Source organism: Amia ocellicauda, chromosome 3, assembly GCF_036373705.1.
Source record: "Amia ocellicauda isolate fAmiCal2 chromosome 3, fAmiCal2.hap1, whole genome shotgun sequence".
Classification (NCBI taxonomy): Eukaryota; Metazoa; Chordata; class Actinopteri; order Amiiformes; family Amiidae; genus Amia; species Amia ocellicauda.
The window spans coordinates 7,403,802-7,424,656 of record NC_089852.1 but is presented as its reverse complement, the minus strand read 5'-3'; the positions used below and the strand labels follow the sequence as shown (position 1 = coordinate 7,424,656).

Genomic DNA, 20,855 nt, shown 5'->3' with positions numbered 1-20,855 from the left:
TTAATGGAACACATTTAATATAATACAGTAAAATAATACATAATATATTAGATATAGTAATAGATTTTTTGTATGCATTTTTCAGTATGTCAACATCCTTAAATTGTTCAATGTTCATTAAAACTACCAACACCTCCTTCTCAAGCTGTGCAAATACATTTTTGCCTTATCAGTCCATCTTTGTGGTTAAATTAAATCTAACATTAAATATACAGCAACACTACTGAAAGGACAAATCAGTAAATAAAGCTAGATAAACATTATAGAACTTTAGTGGGAAGTGGGAAGTTCATTTTCACTAGGAAGTATATAAATCCTATGTGCATTTTGCTAATGTATATACATAATAGAATTTTGTATCAGAAATATTTGTAGTTGTATCTAAGATAGTAAACAGTTTTAAAGACTAGCACTTAATACTTCAATACAACTTGGTCTTATGCCTAATTGGTTACAACTGTTGGAACGGATTTTAAAAGGATTCCAGTGTCAGGTTAAACCACAGCCTTTTTGGTAAATTAGTACGTCTTTTTATTAGCAGCATTAATGCTTTCGCAAGAAAATCAATGAATAAATATTTCTCTTGCTAATCCACCACACTTGTTTTCGTTTGAGTAACACTTCATAACTGCTGCATGAAAGATTTTCTTTGTACCATTACAAGCCCCTTGACAGCCATCATCTCGTTGTGGAAAGTGTTAAGAGGCCTAGTTTCTGCGAGTTACAGTTACCAGACTTCAGCATACATCTGGGCTATAGAGGGGATATGGCCAGAAACACCACAAGCTGCGTTTTATACTTCCTTCAAGGCATCTTCCAAATACAAATAATGCATTATAGTCGCACTCCTGCTATTTATACATTTACACAACATTAAAATCTACTACGAAGTAAACATGATGCATCATTAATAAGGTATGAACTACTATCAAAAACTTCACTCCAAAATAATAAGCATTCTGATATGCAAGCATATGAAAACCAATTTTAAAATGGCAAAAAACAAAGGACTGAAACTCCTATAGAAACATCCTTTGAATATCCCTTCTACAACTAGATGGGTATTTCCTAAAGTCAGACCATGTTCCTATCTGGGTTACCAGCTAAACTAAAAAAAATCCTTTACTCCAGGGAAAACCTAAATGAAGTTTTGAGTCTACAATGCAACAAAGTAAAACCTTCATGCACTTGCTGAAAAATTCCACCTGACAGTTTGAAATGCCACTGCATACACTGTTTAAACAAGCTAAACTGGAGTTGTTGCTCAGCATGTCAAAACATTTAATCATTGCTGCACTGTACTTTGTTAGAACCAGCCACAGGAAAAATAAGTGCTGGTACAGGGTAATAACATTTTAAACAAATTAGGACTTGTTCAGGGCACTTGGATCAGCATTTTGGCGAATTTTCAAGATACCAATTCCAGAGAGAATCAATTCCCAGCAACTTCAAATAATATTTACATTGTGCTTGTTATCAGCCTGTACGAGCACTTTGTTTTTAGCATGTCTGATACGACATTAAAAATGAAAAGTCAAGTCAATTGAAACATTGGTGTGGTCATAAACTGTGGGAAAAATCCATCCATTCTTTTCAACTACATCATGTCTGAAGCTCCATAACTTTGTTAACAAATATATACAAGTATCTGTGTGTTAATTGTACAAAATAAACTAAGCTGCAATCCCCGTGTTAATTGTTAAATCCCAAGAGAGATTTTATTGCTATGAATACTGTATTTTCAGGAGCTTTTATTTATTTTTTTATTTATTTTATTTTTTTTTAAACGAAGAATTTCAGAAATTCTTTCATTGCTAATGATGTCAGTGAGAGTCTTTTCATTTAGTCAATTAATTATATCCTGGTATGACACAGGATGCCCTCAGGACAAACTAATTAGGTGATGACAGTTTTGTGAAGATATATTGCAGATCTGAGTAGCGATAAAGGCAGACATAAAAGATGAGAAAGCACAAGATCGGTTTCAGGCTTATATGAAGAACATTATTTATTTTAGTCTTCATAACACCTGCAGTCTTCACATTTTACTCTGTGCTGCTTACTTTTACATATCTTAAGTATCTGAATACCTTTGAGCACACTGCAGTACAACCTGACACTACAATATGTGTGTGTGTGTGTGTGTATATACACACACACACATATACATATACATTATATATATATATATATATATATATATATATATATATACTATATATACACACACACACACACACACTAAAATTATAATGTTATGTTTTATATATGTATACAAAAATGTAACATTATAATTTTAGGTCTGTGCCAAGAACTGAGCAGTGAGAAACACACACTGCTTTTCTATTCCCGCACACCAATTATGTAAAATAAACAGAAACACAGCTTATCTCACAGGAATCTGGGAAAACTCAAGATGAGAAGAAAATATACACTCACTACTAGAGAAACCTCTCTGGACTTCCACGGTCCTGTATACTCTACTAATAACTGTTTGAAAACTGAAAACATTTTGGTCTTTCTGCAACAGGAATAGCATTAAGATCTTAGATTTATATAGCATCTCATATTTAGAATGTGGAAAAGAGCTTTGCAAATAAACTAATGCAGCTAGTGCAGATGTTTCCACACTTATATTGGACACAGGATATCCAAAGCATAGGTACACAAACATCTTGCCATCTTCTGAAATGTAGCTTACGTTTCCAAATTGTCACTTGCTATACTCACAGCCTTTTCTGACACAAAACAGTTCCATCATGAATTAACATTTACTCCTGCTGCTTCCTGCAGATGTTCCCAGCTCATAGCTCCTGTTACTTGCGTGAACATAAATATTAGTGTCAATTTAATTACATATTAATGACTTCAGCAGGTGCATTCTCTCCGGAAGTTTAGAAGTTTTAAGATGATCCTTATGAATACACCCCTTACAAATATATCAAAAGATACATGAAGCAGATATTTCTCACACATCTTTTAATACAGAAAAGATCATTACATATCTAAATGTCAACAATTTTTCCAGTTGATGTGCTCCACAAATCCCCCACGAGTTCACACTGATTTAGTTGTAATGCAGAAATAAAAGAGACGGAGATATATAGAGATTATTTTCAAACTTATTGTAATTGTATTTTGGAGTAATTATATATATATATTGGCGTATAGTAGGCTGTAGTATGGAGGGATACAATGAATCTACTGAACAAATAAATCACTCTGATGAGACGCACTAAAATACAGGCTATAATTAGAGGTTAACCACAGTATAATTTACAGCACTATGGTGTTTTTCATAAACCTGCATGTCACATACAATGTTAACTTTGTAAAAATATTTAAGCAGCACAGTTTGCTTTGTTTAGCAATATATTTTTTCCATAATACACTATGGTTTGCTTGTTAAGAGATTAATTTAACAAAGTTTAACCTCTGGAGTATACTGCCCTTAGGAGGAATTACACAGAACAAAATAAAAGGGAATGAAAGTAGTTTTGTTTGGTCTTTCCAAACCTAGCTTTATCCTGTTTCTGTGTTAAACTGATGCATCAATACTAGCCTTAAAGCCATACTGTACAATTGGTTTTATTGTTCTTATTAATTTTGTATACCTTTACTAGGAAAACAAGAAATCTGTTTAGAAGTACAATTTTGTATACATACATACATAAATAAGGCTGTCACATGTAGCGGAAGTATTTTGTTTTGTTGTTATCCTGTAGATCACTCAAGTTTAACATTTATTACAGAAGACGTGCTCTCTGTAAGCACACATACTACATTTTTGCTGCAGTCTTGTCAGAGTTCACTCTTCAGTGGAAACCCTCTTGTACTGTAAATTCCTTTACTGGCCCTCAAGTGAGCCTTATTGGAAACATATGTTTGTTGAGATCATTTTCTGGTTGGATTGAGACAAACACGCAGAAAATTGTGGGAAACAAATATAGCCCAAAGAGTTTGGGAAACTAATAGTGTAGACACAATTGAACTAATACAAGCTCGTTCGTGTACACAACATTTGCTGAAGCCTTCAAACCAAAAACCCTTTTGGGTTGTGGTGAAGCGTATGCTGTCTGTCAAAGGAGAGCTCTATGAACAGCAGGGACTGCATGAAGTCAGGACTGGAGAATAAACCTTGAGCTGTGATTCAAAATATGGACATCCACCTTCCACAGAATATCAGAGGTGATTGAGGACAACCTCCTACATGGATGTACTCAATTATAGTGAAATTAATTATTTGTTTCAATTGAAGTATGAGTAGTAGCCACCGTCCTCTTTCCTAATTGAAATATCGAAGTCACACCATGAATTCAGGCCCTGAGACTAAGGGGGTGGGAAAAGGGGGTCTTGCATTGGCATCTGCCCTATTTACTTACAATGACACAGAAACCGAGGTACCAAGGTTGGAACCAAGTTGACTAGTAATGTTAACAGTAATCTCCTCATTGATTTTAATTGAATTAAGTATTACATACACCAAATATGTGCTATTGCTCTGTATGAATAGTAAATATATTTATTTGTCATGTATATTTAAATCACAAACATGTTATATGAGGCCAAGGGATATTACAGAAAGCCATTAGGAATTCTTACGGTTGTTGCAGATTTGGATTTTAAATAAATGGTGTCTAGAACTGTATGGCTTTTCTGATTCTAGGTAGTATGGATAGTACACTCAACAGCTGGCAGACAGCACATTTTCATGCCATGTGAATGCTTAATATTTAGCTAACTTTCAATTACTCTACATTAGCCATAAGGTATAGTTTTACCTTATATGTTGGTTTTGGGTTGGGTATATCATAACCTAATTAGGCATCAAAAAAGTTTCTAAATTTATCAGGCTCAATTATTTTTAAAGAATTTCACCAGGATTTGTACATGTTGCCGCCAAATTAAATCCCACATGGTCATCCTGTAATGTACACCCTTCAGACTAATGTCCTGCCAAAAACATTAAACATACCAACATGACTCCAACCTCAAATGCAAATGTATTCAGAGACAATACTAATTATTCACAATTATCGGTTTCTTGAGGGATTGCTTGTGGGGGGGGGAAGAACAAAACAAACAATGTAACAATGTACAATTTAAGCAACACTATATATCCTAGAGTTTCCAACATCCTGCCACATGCTGCAGAAATCAACCTCTCTGTGAAAGGGTGTGTAAACTACACTGATGAAACAGCAGTCTAAATAACATCCTCAAATGGTGCATTTTAATAAAACTAGACATAAAAAAAACTATTTGACATTAACACCTATTATAAACCTGAACTTGAATATACAATGCATGCCACATGTTCACAAGAAATTGAAATGCTCACTATATGGGCCTAGTGCCAGGTCACAGCATTATTGTGCTTTGGATTCATTTACATAATAGAAGCAGGTTTCAGATTTTGTTGAAAAATGTGATCCTCACTAACGGTTTCTATAAAAAAAAAAAGCATCTTATTTTCACATTTAATAAAAATACATTAAATCCTGAGGGGTGTTGAAGTGCTGTTAAGCACAAGAATATAACAACTCAGGGAAAGAGATACCGTAAGGAAGAAAGCAAGAAATGGTAGGTGCCAGTTGCATTTAATAAGTGGGAGTTGTTAATAAAGTGGAAGATTTTAAAGTAGGCATTAGCGATCAGAGCAGGGGAGAAGGGCATGAGGCATGCAAAATGACTATTTATGTGGTGAGATTCAAACGGAGGCAGCTGCAGAGCTTTTGCATTGGGTCTCTAATTTGAATGCCATCGGAGATATCAGTTTTCACAGAATTAGATTAAAGCTGGCACATTATTTATCGGAAAAAACTTGCAAGAGCTTAATCTTTTTCCACAAAATCCCCACATGAACTCAATTACAGCAGCACCTTTGAAAGTACTAAGTCTCGGTTTAAGTGGTCAGAAATCAGAGGTCGAAAGAACAAAGGGCAAAAGTACCCAGTATCCTCACCAGGTTTTAAGGTTCTACTCATTCTGATCAATCCAGTGATAGACACATGAAACATGAGACCAGATGCTCACAGGCCTTTCGTGTAGATCTTGGATTGTGTTCTTACGTTTACAGCATCAACACTGCGGTAACTTATGTTACATTGCTGTAAACGTCAGATTATAAAATTAATTTAACCGAGAGTGAAATGAAGTTGTGTCAGTGCCTCAGAGTTTCATGTAATTTATTTCACAAAGTCCTAATTTAAATGCATTAAAAATACAAAACTGAAATATCATAATTGCATAAGTGTCCAACCCCCCGAGTTAATACTTGGTGGAAGCACCTTTGACAGAAATTATAGCTGTGAGTCTGATGGAAGAGTTCTCTACCAACTTTACACACCTAAATTTGGCAATGTGATGATCCTTCTTTACAAAACTGTTCAAGTTGTTCATGTTCCTTGGGAAGCATTGATGGACAGCAATCTTAAAGTCATGCCACACATTTTCCATTGGATTTAGGTTGGGGCTCTGACCTTTTTGTTCCTTAGCCACTCCAGTGTAGTTTTGGCTGTATGCTTCGGGTTATTGTCATTCTGAAAGGTGAATTTAATGCTTCACAGTTGGGATGGCATTCTTTGGGTGATGTGCTGTGTTGGGTTTGTGCCAAACATAACACTTTGCAATCAGGCGACAAAATCTTTTGCCACATGGCTGCAGAATCTCCAGAAAGTTTCAGGTGGGCTTTTTCAGTAATGGACTTCTTCTTGCCACCCTACCACACAGGTCAGATTTGTGGAGTGCTTAGGATAATGTTATCACATGCACACTTTGACCAGTCTTGGCCATAAAAGCCAAAAAAACACTCAAAAATACAATTTCCTATTAAATACCTTGAACAAATATAAAGTACAGCACACATGCAGGCACATACTGATTTTAATACAAAAATAGTCAATCTCCTTTGAAACTCCTTGAATATTCCTAGGTAAATAATCTTTTTTTTGCTATGTGGTCTCCATCATTCGGGGTTCATCTGTAGCTTCCTCTTTTGTCCCTTGTAATGCTTTGAAATGCATTACCCAGCAGGAATCTACAGGAACGTCTGAATATATATTGAAATCATGTGAATCTCTACAAACTTGTGTGATTTTGAAGGTGATTGCACCAGAGATAATTTAGGATTGCTATTATGATGAGGATGGACAATTATCCAACCAGGCTATTTTAGGTTTTAATACATTTTCTACAATTTATTTATGTATTACTTTTGGTAGGATGTTTGGATAAATAAAACAATTTAAATTCCAGGTAACATAATTCAAATATATATAGAAGACATATATAGGTTTGCGTTTGCCATTTTCAGAAATGTTATATATCATGTTGAAGTAACACAGCACAAAGCGTATATTTGGACTACATTCCTGTTTTATTTAAATTAATACCATTTTGCACATTTCTGTTTTACTTCTGACTTAACACCTTTTTGGCATCTTTTCAGGTTAAAGTAAACCTGCATGGTGGAGACTGCAAAAGACTAAATATCCCATCACATGTACAGTGTAAATCTTCCTTTATGTACCCACTGCAAAATAAAGAAATTCTTCAGCTCATGATGATGATTGATGATGGTATATGCTGAAAATGCAGTAAGGATTAGGGTAAACATCTCTAGGATATAAACACATATCTATTATCCAACATCTGTTGTGTTGTGAAAAATGTTTATTCTATGTCAAGTTAAAGATCAAGTGTAGGTGAATACGTTTCAGATTTATTCAGGGCCTGTTCACCACATCAAACAGCCTTGAAAATAACATGCTAAAATATTAACCCCTTTTTAAAATCTGATAAAGTAAGCATACACTGACAGATCTCAATCACAAAATTGTCACATATACTGTCAGACATTATTTGAGTATTTTAATCTTCCAAATATTTAACGGCCATGTTATCATCACTGGTAAGATCACCACTATGTAAACTCATGTTCCATTTCATATATACTGATAATAAATATTAAGACAAGAAAAATAAAATTAAAATAAAATGGGGTTTTCCATTTAATAATGTTGAGAAGAACATGTGTGGAAATCATGAAGGCAGGATATGTGGCGGCGCGGTCTAAAGCAAGAAAAGCTAAAGTTAAAAGATTAGAAACACATAAAATCAGTAAGATAAATGAGTGCATTGTGTTGATGAGAAACACAGGAAGGATAAGTCCAAAACTGAACCTTTGTATGCATACACAAAACATCCATCGAATTCATGGGAAAGGGAGCAAAACACTGACTCTTTTAGATTACTTTTTTTTTTTTTTCCCATACGGCAATGGAACAGGCAGTTCACGTGCCACACATTAGAGTAATGGATAAGAAGAAGAAAAAAGTCCCAAAATGTGCTCTCTCTTTGTTCCAGCAGATTAGATCACTGCTTAAGGGGTGATCAAGGCTCTTTGATTTAATGGCTAATCCATATCCCAGATGGACAATAAAATTAAAAGTACATTTCAGACTGTAACGTTTAAATTTAATCTTGCCAACAAATAAAATAAAAACAAGCACATTTAGTCTTTGCTATGATTTGCATATTTTCATCCTTATGAAAGCAATAGGTAATCATTTGATGTGACATAGTCGAGTCACAAAATGACAAGACCCAGAGATGTACTGCTATATATTACATTAGTTTTGAATGTGCTGCTGCTCGGACATTACTTAGAAAATGTTAACAGAGGGTTTGCGTTTTATTAGAGTCCGTACAAGTAGGGTTAATGGTGCTTTTGTTTAAAAGAAAGTTTAAAATAAAACAGATGAACTTCAATTGACAATACTGTTTAAACACATAATACCAATAAAGCTGTCACTGCTATTTAGTTTCAGTAACTTAAAGGCTTACTGTTCAAAAACAGATAAGTTTTAATGTAAAAACAGAGTATTTAAATACATACTTAATGATAACATTTCCTTAATATCGGTTATATGCCTTTCATTTAGAACATAATACAATAATTTATCTAGTTCATAAAAACAATCTGAATAAGAAAATTACGCAACTTTGATTTTTATCAGATGTTCTATGAAACCATTTTTTATCTGGGAAGAAGAAAAAGGGCAATTCCAGCCAAAGTCTTAAAATTCCTTACAATGCAAAAACAAAAAAGTACATTTATTTTGCTGTGCTAAAATGTATTTAAATAATGCATTCCAAATGGGGGTATATCAGAGCCGGATTATTTATTTTTAGTTAATTTAAAGGAAGAATACCTGTTAATTGATTAACAAAACAGGCAACACAGAGAATAATTTGAGTGCTAAATCTTTCCTAAACTGTGATAAGCTCCTTCTACAGTACAACTCAGTGAAAATGTCCTGTAGATTCAAATGCAAAAAAAAAAAAAAAAAACACAAGGATTTATAAATTATTCAAACTGTGGTCTGAATATATATAATAAATATTTGGATTGTTGCCAAAGATTAAAAAAAATATATATTAATTGGGCCAATCACTGGGATAATCTGAAAACTGCATGATATTCTGTCGATTATATTATGTGCCCATGCTTTCAGTACAGCTGTCTTTTATAGACAAGTACAATACATTGTGTTTCAAAATAATAATTAAAAATTGGTCATCATCATTATCATTGATTCAAGCACATAGTTGAATGCATGTCTTCTGTAACAATACGAGATTCTATATATATATATATATATATATATATATATATATATATATATATATATAGAGAGAGAGAGAGAGAGAGAGAGAGAGAGAGAGAGAGAGAGAGAGAGAGAGAGAGAGAGAGAGACACATATATATTGTATATATACACACACACACACACACGACATCTATTGAGTAATATGAATTTTGCTAAGATTAACAGACTTCATGTCTGGAATAACAGCTGTCCATCCTATATTGTTATTAAGATATCTTCCAGCTCAGATTGAAACTGCCTGCCAGTTTTTGTACCTGGACTATGTTACAGTTAGTTGTAATACATCTTCTGTCTTTCAGGCCTTGACATTTTATTAATTCATTTATTTTTCAAATATTCTTTTAATCAAGTGTGGTTGTTGGAACAGGTCATGTTTTCTGCCACAAGATGTTAAGATTTATGCACACCATCCACAGCAGAACCAGACTTTTAACAACTGTAAAAACACAGATCTCAAAACTGAAATAACTGATTCCAAACTAAAGGAGTATATAGAATATAGAAATCAAAAGAAAAGTGAAAATGGGATGTATATTTGGAAGAAATAGCACACAATTGAAAGGAAATCTACTAATTTGCCTTGTAAAAAAGTATTTGATCAAAACATGTATGGCTCTGAACCCTTGTCACTGAACTTAAAACCGATACAGAAATTGGAAACAACACAAAGCAGCATGGAAAGATGCATGCATGGAATAACATGAAGAGACGGAAAAACAAATAAATAGATCTGAGAAGAAACATAAGTACATGACATCATTGAAAGAGTGAAAATGTTCCAAAGGCAATGGTCCGGACACATTGCAAGAAAAACAGACCAAAAATGGACAAAAGAAGCTATCAAATGGTTCCCAAGAGATGAAAGAAGAGCTAGAAGAAGACCACATAAAAGATGGGAAGAAGATGAAATAAGAAGCTTTGGTGGAGTGACCTAGAAAAGAGAGGATGCTAAATGAAACATGTAGAAACAATTTGGGGAAGCCTTCATCCAGTAGCTGATAATGATGATTATATATCATCATTTTTGGAAGATTCAAACTGTACACAAACAGGAAATGTAAGGAAAAGTTAATGGAATATAATAAAACAGAGCTGGAAAATACTGCTATTTAACAGTTTATTGTCCTGGAATATGTACTTTGCTGGTTATTAAGCTGTAGCTGTTCTCTGCACATATTAACAAAACAAGATTTACTCATTAATACAAATATTTATTCTAAATATCCCATTTAACTTTAAATAATTGTTCTTTGTTGTTACTTTTCCAACTTCTGCAACGCTTGCCAAGATGAAGGTACTTTTTATTCATCTTTTCCTATGCAAAACATAACACGAGAAGAGAAAACATGGGTGTGTAACAAAGATCAAAGACAATGTTGTGGTGCAACATTGGTTCACAGAAAGAGGAAATATGCTTTACTTTGTTTTGAAGGTAAGGTAGAAATACTGATTGTTTTAGAAATAAACTAAGTTGTAACCAACCCAAGGCACATATACTCTGCTGCCCTTCAACTCAACCATAGACCAAATGCTTTGTAAATTACACCTACTTTTAGAACTATAAGTCATGACCAAAGTGCATTAGAAAAGTAAATAACGGAGTAATTCAAACAAATTGCATCGGATGTAAGCATGGCATATTAGGGTATTTAGCTTTACAGTGTTAAGTGTGCCTTTGAGAGTAAACCAGATTGGATAAAAACCATGAAAAACTATTTAAATCGTTAGAATTCTAATTTCATTGCAGAATTAAACCGGGTAACTGCGATTTCATTCTCCATGACCATTTAGTGGAAAATCAACAAAATGCACATGCTATATTGTAATGGAAAGATCCTAATATATATTAATGTATAGAGTTAGATAGATAGGTTTAGCTTTTTAAATGAACATTGAACCGATCCAAAAAACAAACAAACCATATAAACCAGTAACACAACAAGACATGCAAACATTGGAAAAACTGCAAAACCTCAGAAAACCCTGCCATCCCCCACATACTGCCAACTATTTGCAAGATTGATAGATAGATAAATAGATACATAACTGTACAACATTATAAAATGTGCAGTGAAGAAAAAGATTTCATTAGCGCCTAATTTTAAAAACAGGCTTTGATTATTTGTGTTAAAATGCTGAATTGCAGGTATTCTTGATATACATAAGAACAGAAAACCTTGAGCCATGTTGAATTGCACAAAAGCTCATAAATCATTCCTTTTTGTGTGTGTCAGATACAGCTTAGACAAGTTTCTCCTTGAGGCATGGAACGCTGTTCTCGTTGAGACATGGAGAATGGTTTCAAACTCTCGGCTCACATTGCCAGCTGTAGATGTCATTGTGAAACAGTGAGAAGGAAATTTGCAAATGTCCCAGGTGTGAAACTTTGCTTGGAGGAAGCAGACAATGCTCGAGATATGATCAAATTGAGATGATGCATTGATGGTATTTGCTTGAGTTATTGCTACAGATTTATTTATTGAAAAAAAAGTATATATTCATCATCTCAACACAAAGCACACAGAATACCAGTAAATTCAAGTTCTTAATACATCTACATTGTGGGTTGAATATTTCTTAGTGGAAGCATCTTAAAACTATATTTAAGTAATGCTTTAAGCAATAACTGTAACAAGAGGAGATTAAAGAATATAAACAAGCTTATAAAACATACAGACCATTATGTTTATAGAAATTAATCTATAGTAAGCAACAGACTAAAATAAGAGTTTACTGGTAAAGAAACAATCATTAGTAAATTCTGCCCTCTAGTGTAAAAAAAGCAATAATGCAAGCTAGGGGACATAGAAAGCTAGGAAAAAACTGAATACTGTGCAAGCAAGACTACTTAAATTATTAGTGGAGGGTGAAATTTAATAGGTTTAAAATTCGTCACCATATTGACATGAGCTCCTTGCACCTTATGCAATTCAGTTGACTATGTATGGCTTATAATTGTTGCAGATGTTTGATACTGACCTACAGCAATTCCTTGGGACTGCTGTCAGAAGAGATTAAGGACTCCCAATGATTTAACTGATCTAAACATCACTGTAGCTGCAGTCCAATAACTTAGTAAAAATTCCAGTAACAACTTACTTGACATAGCAGTTTGAGGCATCTGATAACACATTAAAAAAAATAAGACCTGTAAAGCATGAGTTTCAAATAGTCCTTTAATTTCGAATCTGAAAATGACTGAAGACCTCCTGTAAGAGGAATTTTCATAATTTTATGTTGTGTTTTATTAATTTTAATGAATGGAAATTACAGGCAACACATTTATTTGAAGACAATTCACACTTATGTACAGTGACGAAAAGTCCAGCTACACAGATACTCGATACTATCAAATTTAGCACATTAATAATTGATTTACTATATTTTTGAGTGTTTAAATGTTATCCTAATTCATTCCCCTCTCTCTACAAGAGAAAATTTAATATGTATACTAGCAAAGCAGAATTAATTAAAACCCAGTAGGCATTTTGTTCGTTTAATTTGTCTAAAACATTGAGCATCAAGTGATTGCACATCAATTATGCATACCATGGAACAGTAATTGTCCTGCACGAGTGCTAAACAAGTGGTTAAGAGTGTCTAGTGACAAACTGCGGCACATAAACCAAAGATTTATCTATATGACAATTCTACAAAACCAAGTTTTATGGATTTTTCAGTGGGTTTGTTAATATATATGATGTACGCAGACAGAGAGATGTACACATTAATTTTCAGTGTATTCCTTAGCTTCATTACTTCAAGCATGTCTTGCTTTTCTGCAATATCAGATGAGTTTAGATTCACTGCACATTTCACTAATTCAATCAGCTGTTGTTGGAAAATCAGTGGAATGGTTTACTAATTTAACAGACTGGTCTTAAATAAGGCATGAGGCGTACCCCCCCAGGTGTCTGATCAGCTGATTGCCTCGCCAACGAGAACACAATATTCAACCGCATCCTGATGTCTGGTGGGCTGATTGACCAACATGGCCTTTGAGACGGCACTCCGGCCCTGCAGTCAATTAAGGGTGGGGCAGCCCAGTTACCCTTACACAACATATTCCCATAATTTTCCATCATCTATCATGCCTCTTTAACCTCTTCCCGACACATTTACGAAAACTGCTAACCTAAAGTATTCCCCAAAGTATCTGGTTTTACCCCAATTACAAAGACAAACGCACACTGCATGAGTTTGTGTGGTTGACTGTGGAGCCGAATAAATAAATACTGGAACACTTAATTACATGAGCTGAATAAAAACTCCCTTCTATGCGTCGGATATAGGATGAATCTAGACAACAGGCTGGCCACACTAATCTCTGTATTTTTAGATTCACTACAGAATAATAGTGAAGTAATTTTGTTATATACCATTTCGTCTTGACGTCTCATAGTAAGTTATTAACAACCAAGACATGACAATAAGAAATCAGTTATGGGTATTATTAATAATAGCTAAGCAATACTATACTGTGCAACCCATTAATTGATCACCTCACATGTGTCACCTTTAATTTGCGACATTTAAAAATGCTGTTTAATTGCATGTTTTGGAGGAATGTACATGGTAATCAGCTCTGCTCAATTGTTAAAAAACAAACAAACACGTGAACCTGGCATTTTGACATGGTCGACAGAAAAGCACATCACTGCGAGGGAAAAAGCACATCAGGATTTCTAGATTCTTAAGTAAAAGTAAACTAACTTTGATTTGCTTCATTTTGGACAGAATCACTATTTCATTTGTCAATAATTTATTCTTGTTTTATTAGACCAGCACTCCAAAATCAGTAATATTTCATCAGAAATACGTTTTGAAGGTTCTTTAATGAATATATATAATGGAAAAGATCCCAATTAAATTTCCTTCGGAGGACTGCCATCTTGAGTAAACAAAGTTATCTCGACAGGGTCACATCCCGTGCTAAGATAGCGGCCAGAAAATTAATTACCATCTTGACATATGTCAAAATGAATCCTAAAGAGAATCGCATCCATTTGTAACCGTGTGTTTTATCTAACAGTTAGTATGCAGAATCTGTATTCTGAAGGTTCGAAATTTATTCATTTATTCAGAACCCCTTGGAGAAATCAAAAAGGCTTGTTGCCCTTTTTTCCGGTGTCCAGATGGAATTTGCGTGAATAACATCTGTTTAGTGAGCCAGAAAATAAGTACAGGATCGCACTGTGGTGGGGGGCTTGATTACAAAAAGCTAGTGTCACCTTCATACAAATAATCTTATTTTCCCAAACCATAAAAACAAGAATTCATCCCCTGTAAAGAAAATAGAAGTCTGTATTCTGTCTACATTAATTAAGCATTAAAATTCACTGCAGCACACATTATGTGCTAGATAATAGACCACAGAGACAGTTCTCTATAAAGAGTTCCACTATAAAGGTGAGTACATTTAGTTATGTAGCGGTTACTGACAGCTGTCAAATCAATGATTAATGTTTCTACACATATTATCGGTACTGCACAAATATATATATTACAGAGGAAATATTGCATAAGCTGCATTGAAAAATGCTTGAATATGTAAAATGAATTTCAAAATTCTGACATCTGCATAATCATATAATTCAGATTGAAGCAACAAACACAATAACAGAAGTGCTTCCCAAATAGGGGCACATCTGCAGCAATCTAATATAGCTCTTAGCACAGTACAATTCAAATATAGTACAGTATGTTAAGGGAACCTTAGGTTATAGGATAGAAAGGCATTCAGATACCGATGTTTTCTTTATTACTGCACTAGTCCATTTTATATTTAAATGCACATTTTTGTTTTGTATTTAAAAACTGAGTGACACTCATTGTACTGTCTGGGTTTAAGTGAAAACATTCAAATAGAAGTAAAATAGCAATAAGAAGTCTTACCTCTCTCAGTACTGTACTATTGTAGCCTCGATACAATCCCCTGAAGCCCTAAAACAAGAACAGAAAACAGTAAAAAATACAAGCATACAACAAAGAGACAGAAGGGGGGGGGGATTTAATATGACTGTCACTATATGCATGCAATTAAAAAGTAGAGTACTTCAAAAGTGTGATATTTCTTTGGTATTGAATCATCTGACACACCAGAGAATTTCATAAATAATCCTGTTCTCTGACAAAAGTCCCCTTACCTCCTCACGCAGGGTGCCCAGCAGTATTCGATATGTATTTGAAGATGGACAGGCTTGTGTTCTCTGCTTAATGACCTCAGTTGGCACCCGTATCAGACAAGCTACCTGAAAAATAATTAGGAAACACACTTAAACCAGGGGTATAAATACATCAATGTACAGTGAGGGAAAAAAGTATTTGATCCCCTGCTGATTTTGTACGTTTGCCCACTGACAAAGAAATTATCAGTCTATAATTTTAATGGTAGGTGTATTTTAACAGTGAGAGACAGAATAACAACAACAAAAATCCAGAAAAACGCATTTCAAAAAAGTTATACATTGATTTGCATGTTAATGAGGGAAATAAGTATTTGATCCCCTATCAATCAGCAAGATTTCTGGCTCCCAGGTGTCTTTTATACAGGTAACGAGCTGAGATTAGGAGCACTCTCTTAAAGGGAGTGCTCCTAATCTCAGCTCGTTACCTGTATAAAAGACACCTGTCCACAGAAGCAATCAATCAATCAGATTCCAAACTCTCCACCATGGCCGAGACCAAAGAGCTGTCCAAGGATGTCAGGGACAAGATTGTAGACCTACACAAGGCTGGAATGGGCTACAAGACCATCGCCAAGCAGCTTGGTGAGAAGGTGACAACAGTTGGTGCGATTATTCTCAAATGGAATAAACACAAAATAACTGTCAGTCTCCCTCGGTCTGGGGCTCCATGCAAGATCTCACCTTGTGGAGTTTCAATGATCATGAGAACGGTGAGGAATCAGCCCAGAACTACACGGGAGGATCTTGTTAATGATCTCAAGGCCGCTGGGACCATAGTCACCAAGAAAACAATTGGTAACACACTACGTCGTGAAGGACTGAAATCCTGCAGCACCCGCAAGGTCCCCCTGCTCAAGAAAGCACATGTACAGGCCTGTCTGAAGTTTGACAATGAACATCTGAATGATTCAGAGGAGAACTGGGTGAAAGTGTTGTGGTCAGATGAGACCAAAATCAAGCTCTTTGGCATCAACTCAACTCGCCGTGTTTGGAGGAGGAGGAGGAACGACCCCAAGAACACCATCCCCACAGTCAAACATGGAGGTGGAAACATTATGCTTTGGGGGTGTTTTTCTGCTAAGGGGACAGGACAACTGCACCGCATCAAAGGGACGATGGACGGGGCCATGTACCGTCAAATCTTGGGTGAGAACCTCCTTCCCTCAGCCAGGGCATTGAAAATGGGTCGTGGATGGGTATTCCAGCATGACAATGACCCAAAACACACAGCCAAGGCAACAAAGGAGTGGCTCAAGAAGAAGCACATTAAGGTCCTGGAGTGGCCTAGCCAGTCTCCAGACCTTAATCCCATAGAAATTCTGTGGAGGGAGCTGAAGGTTCGAGTTGCCAAACGTCAGCCTCAAAACCTTAATGACTTGGAGAGGATCTGCAAAGAGGAGTGGGACAAAATCCCTCCTGAGATGTGTGCAAACCTGGTGGCCAACTACAAGAAACGTCTGACCTCTGTGATTGCCAACAAGGGTTTTGCCACCAAGTACTAAGTCGAAGGGGTCAAATACTTATTTCCCTCATTAACATGCAAATCAATTTATAACTTTTTTGAAATGCGTTTTTCTGGATTTCTGTCTCTCACTGTTAAAATACACCTACCATTAAAATTATAGACTGATCATTTCTTTGTCAGTGGGCAAACATACAAAATCAGCAGGGGATCAAATACTTTTTTCCCCTCACTGTATAATAAGTATTATTCAGTCATCTGTTCTTAGAAGGCTCAAAAAAAGAGCACCTTTGGACCCGAGACATGTCAGTGTGAACAGCCGTTATAGCACAAGATCCTACAGGCAAGATCTTTCTCAGGCACCCACAAAGTTGAACCATGGCATTGTTGTACTACTATTGAAAACCATGAGGAATGGCAGTAATCTAAGACACATCCCAGGTGCAACACAGTATTGTCTGAACTATGGGGCTCAATCTACACTACGAGCAGAGACTTTTACCACAGTCATTTGGGAACATAAAGAAGAACTTTAATCCTGTAACTTTTAAAAAAAAAAATCGCTAATTAGAACTAGGATACAGAAAATGAACACTTATTTTAGATGTATAGGTAGTTCAGCAGTACAGCATACAGCCCAGGAATTAGCTTTCACAGTTCAAACACTCACTCATATACGTAACATATATATAATTCAGTTCATTAAATGCAACCCCAGGAATGTCACTGCCAACAACTAATCCTCACAGACTAGATCCTGGGAAGGAAGAACACTTATTTTGACAAGCAAATTTGTTAGCCTGTTAGCCTACAGTAGAGGGAAATTGTATATAAATAAACCCTGCATGAGCACTATCCATATAGTCCTAAGAACATAATAAACTTGGTCAGTTACAAAAAGTCATTTAGAAAAAGGGGGGAAAAAAACCTTGCCCACTTCAATTCAAGAAGTCACAAATAACATACGACCCCAATATGTCAACAAAATATGAATTGTCAACTATTGAAGTTTGGCATAAATATTTATAGCACTTCATGCTTCATAACACCTTATGTCCTTATGGTAGCTTTTTTTTTTTTTTTTTTTTCTTATTAATATGGTGGCAGAAAGGATGCGTTAAAGAGTCGCTCAGATGAAAAGCAATCTCCCCAGCCGAGGGGGTACAAAGAACCCAGCGTGGCCTCCTGACTTTCGCAGTGCTGCAATTTCGCCAACCGAGGAGACACAAAGTGCCACGTCTTGCAATTTCCTTCTGATTCTCTGAGCGCCTTACATTTTTGCTTCATAATAACTTTGATCTTTTTCAGATTTGAATCAAGACAACAGGGGGATAGCCCTGAGTGAGCAGGAACAAACTGCCATATTTTCATTGTACTACTAGAAAGGGAAATAAAGGTAAAGTCATCCTGGGGACTACTTTTCTACTCCATAGGACATTCATTGCTTATACACTTACCACAATGTAGGCATACTTGAGGGCTTTGAATGTCAAATCCATCCATATGGCTGGCATTTCTATTTACATCAAAAGACATGTTAGGATTCAATCACTGCTGCCACGTGTGTTTATGTTATTTAAAAAAGAAACCTATCTACAGACACTTGCTGATGGTATATTTATACCTTGCATTAGACAGCCAATGAAGCAAGAATACAGACCCATGGGTTATGCTTGTGCGTTATGGTTACAAAACATAACATGTAATTTTCAGTATTTCACAGAAAAGAACATTTCTTGGCTTCAATGTCTTACAGACAATTACAACTGAATCCAATCACGACAAACACAGAAAAGTTTGGCAGCTGGACCCTGGTGCATAATACAATATTTAAACCGAAAGGTGGAAAAGTGTTGTAGCAATGGAAGATTCAACTTTCCAAGGTGACACACTCAATTCAATATGGCAAGCCTATCTATAAGAGCACAAACACTTAATACAGAACCACCCAGCCATCCTCAAATACTATGCGGTCAGTTGCTGAACATCAAGTCGTAACCTGCTTAGTGCTTGCTACTGTTTGATCTTCAGTTAAGACTCATCATTCCAAGCTGAGGGGCTAAGTTAATTTTCATGGGTTACATTATTAGATGTACACTAATGCATGTAAAAGCAAATTACTTTCCTGCAATTTGTCTCCCAGAGCTTGGTATGAAAGCGTAGCTGTCACTGTTAGATGATTGGAAATTAACCTCCTAATCCTTCTCTCTTTGAAAATTACAAGCATAATAAGGACTATATTGCATTTAACAGATATGCCATCTTAAAAACTAGTTTCCCCAAGAGAGAGCGGGGGGAAAAAAGACAGTAAATAATATCATTAATACATTAATTATAACTTAAAACTAAGTTGTTTTTTATAATATAGGCTCCACAGAGGATAAAACGTTCTCTTCAACTGCTTACTTATGTTAGGATTACATTTTAAAGTAGCAGCGCAAAGAATTCTACTATCAATAGAAAGTGATAATGACATTAATATTAGTTTTTGTTTAGTTCATTTACCAACATATTTTACATATCAGTTGGTGTACTTTTAAACTGGTATGAGTTGCCCTGATTATTATCATTCATGTTCTAAGACTGCCATCTTGTGGTAGACTTATTAATATATTGTTATAATTATATATATATTTTTCAGGATCATCCATAAATGTTTACAATGAAAAACCAAATGTTCAAATGGAAGTGAGTATTCACTGAAAACAGGTGCAAGTTCCAGTTGAGTCCAAAAAGGTAATATTTAATACTCCTCCAAGTGTGATCCAATGCAGTTATAGTTATATCCACACTATATAAGATACACAATGCGTCACATGTATTGTGGTACTTTTCAAGGTGTGCTTTTAACATTGTACTACAGAGAATGAAACATTTAAATGTGATTTGATAACAATGACTACTAAAAGGAAAAGTAACACATGCACCTTACACACAAAAAGCTTTTTCAGTTCTGTCCTTTGAAGTACGGTTTATGTTTACTTTCTATTTAAAACTATACAGTATCAGAGGAAAAGCAATGCTCATAAAAAAATAAATCAAATTGTATTACTGTAAATGAATAAATTGAATAAAAATAGAATAATGTACTGTAATGTATGCAACTTAAAATACTAGGTTTTAAACATGTATTGACTATCATCTAAATACAGGTTTAAGCAGATGTTTTACTGTAGTAATTTACTTCCATTGTTTCCATACAATTTCAGAGGCGTGTGTGGGTGGCTGACAGCTTCTAATTTGCTCAGTCCAGCCTCTAATTGTATGATACATTTGTTGGCAGTGTCTTTTAGATTTCTGCCTTCATTCATCTTTATTTACAAGCCATTTACAGCTGTAGCATTAATTAGAGCTTCCTTCTGATCAGACCACCCTTTTTGCCAGTGTTGTGCAGTAAATCCTAATGACAGCAATTTAATTTCCTCCACAAACATCAGCCTAGTGCTGAAACACAGGCAGCCGAGACTAGTATTGAAGCAAAAACACGGAGAAGGTCACAAGCAGTAGCTGAAATTACTATTCATGCAAATCA

General features: G+C 35.2%; 1 protein-coding gene across 5 annotated transcripts in view; it reads right to left on the bottom strand.

Moving 5' to 3' along the window:
- Window positions 1-20,855, bottom strand: part of slc25a26 (solute carrier family 25 member 26) — a 60,156-nt gene that overhangs the window by 27,404 nt on the left and 11,897 nt on the right. For all 5 annotated transcript variants that reach the window (XM_066698013.1, XM_066698012.1, XM_066698011.1 and 2 more), the window contains exons 4-5: window positions 15,820-15,924; window positions 15,569-15,616 (exon numbers count right to left, since the gene is read on the bottom strand). In XM_066698013.1, the coding sequence (XP_066554110.1) occupies window positions 15,569-15,616; window positions 15,820-15,924 (153 nt within the window). The remainder of the gene's footprint in view (window positions 1-15,568; window positions 15,617-15,819; window positions 15,925-20,855) is intronic.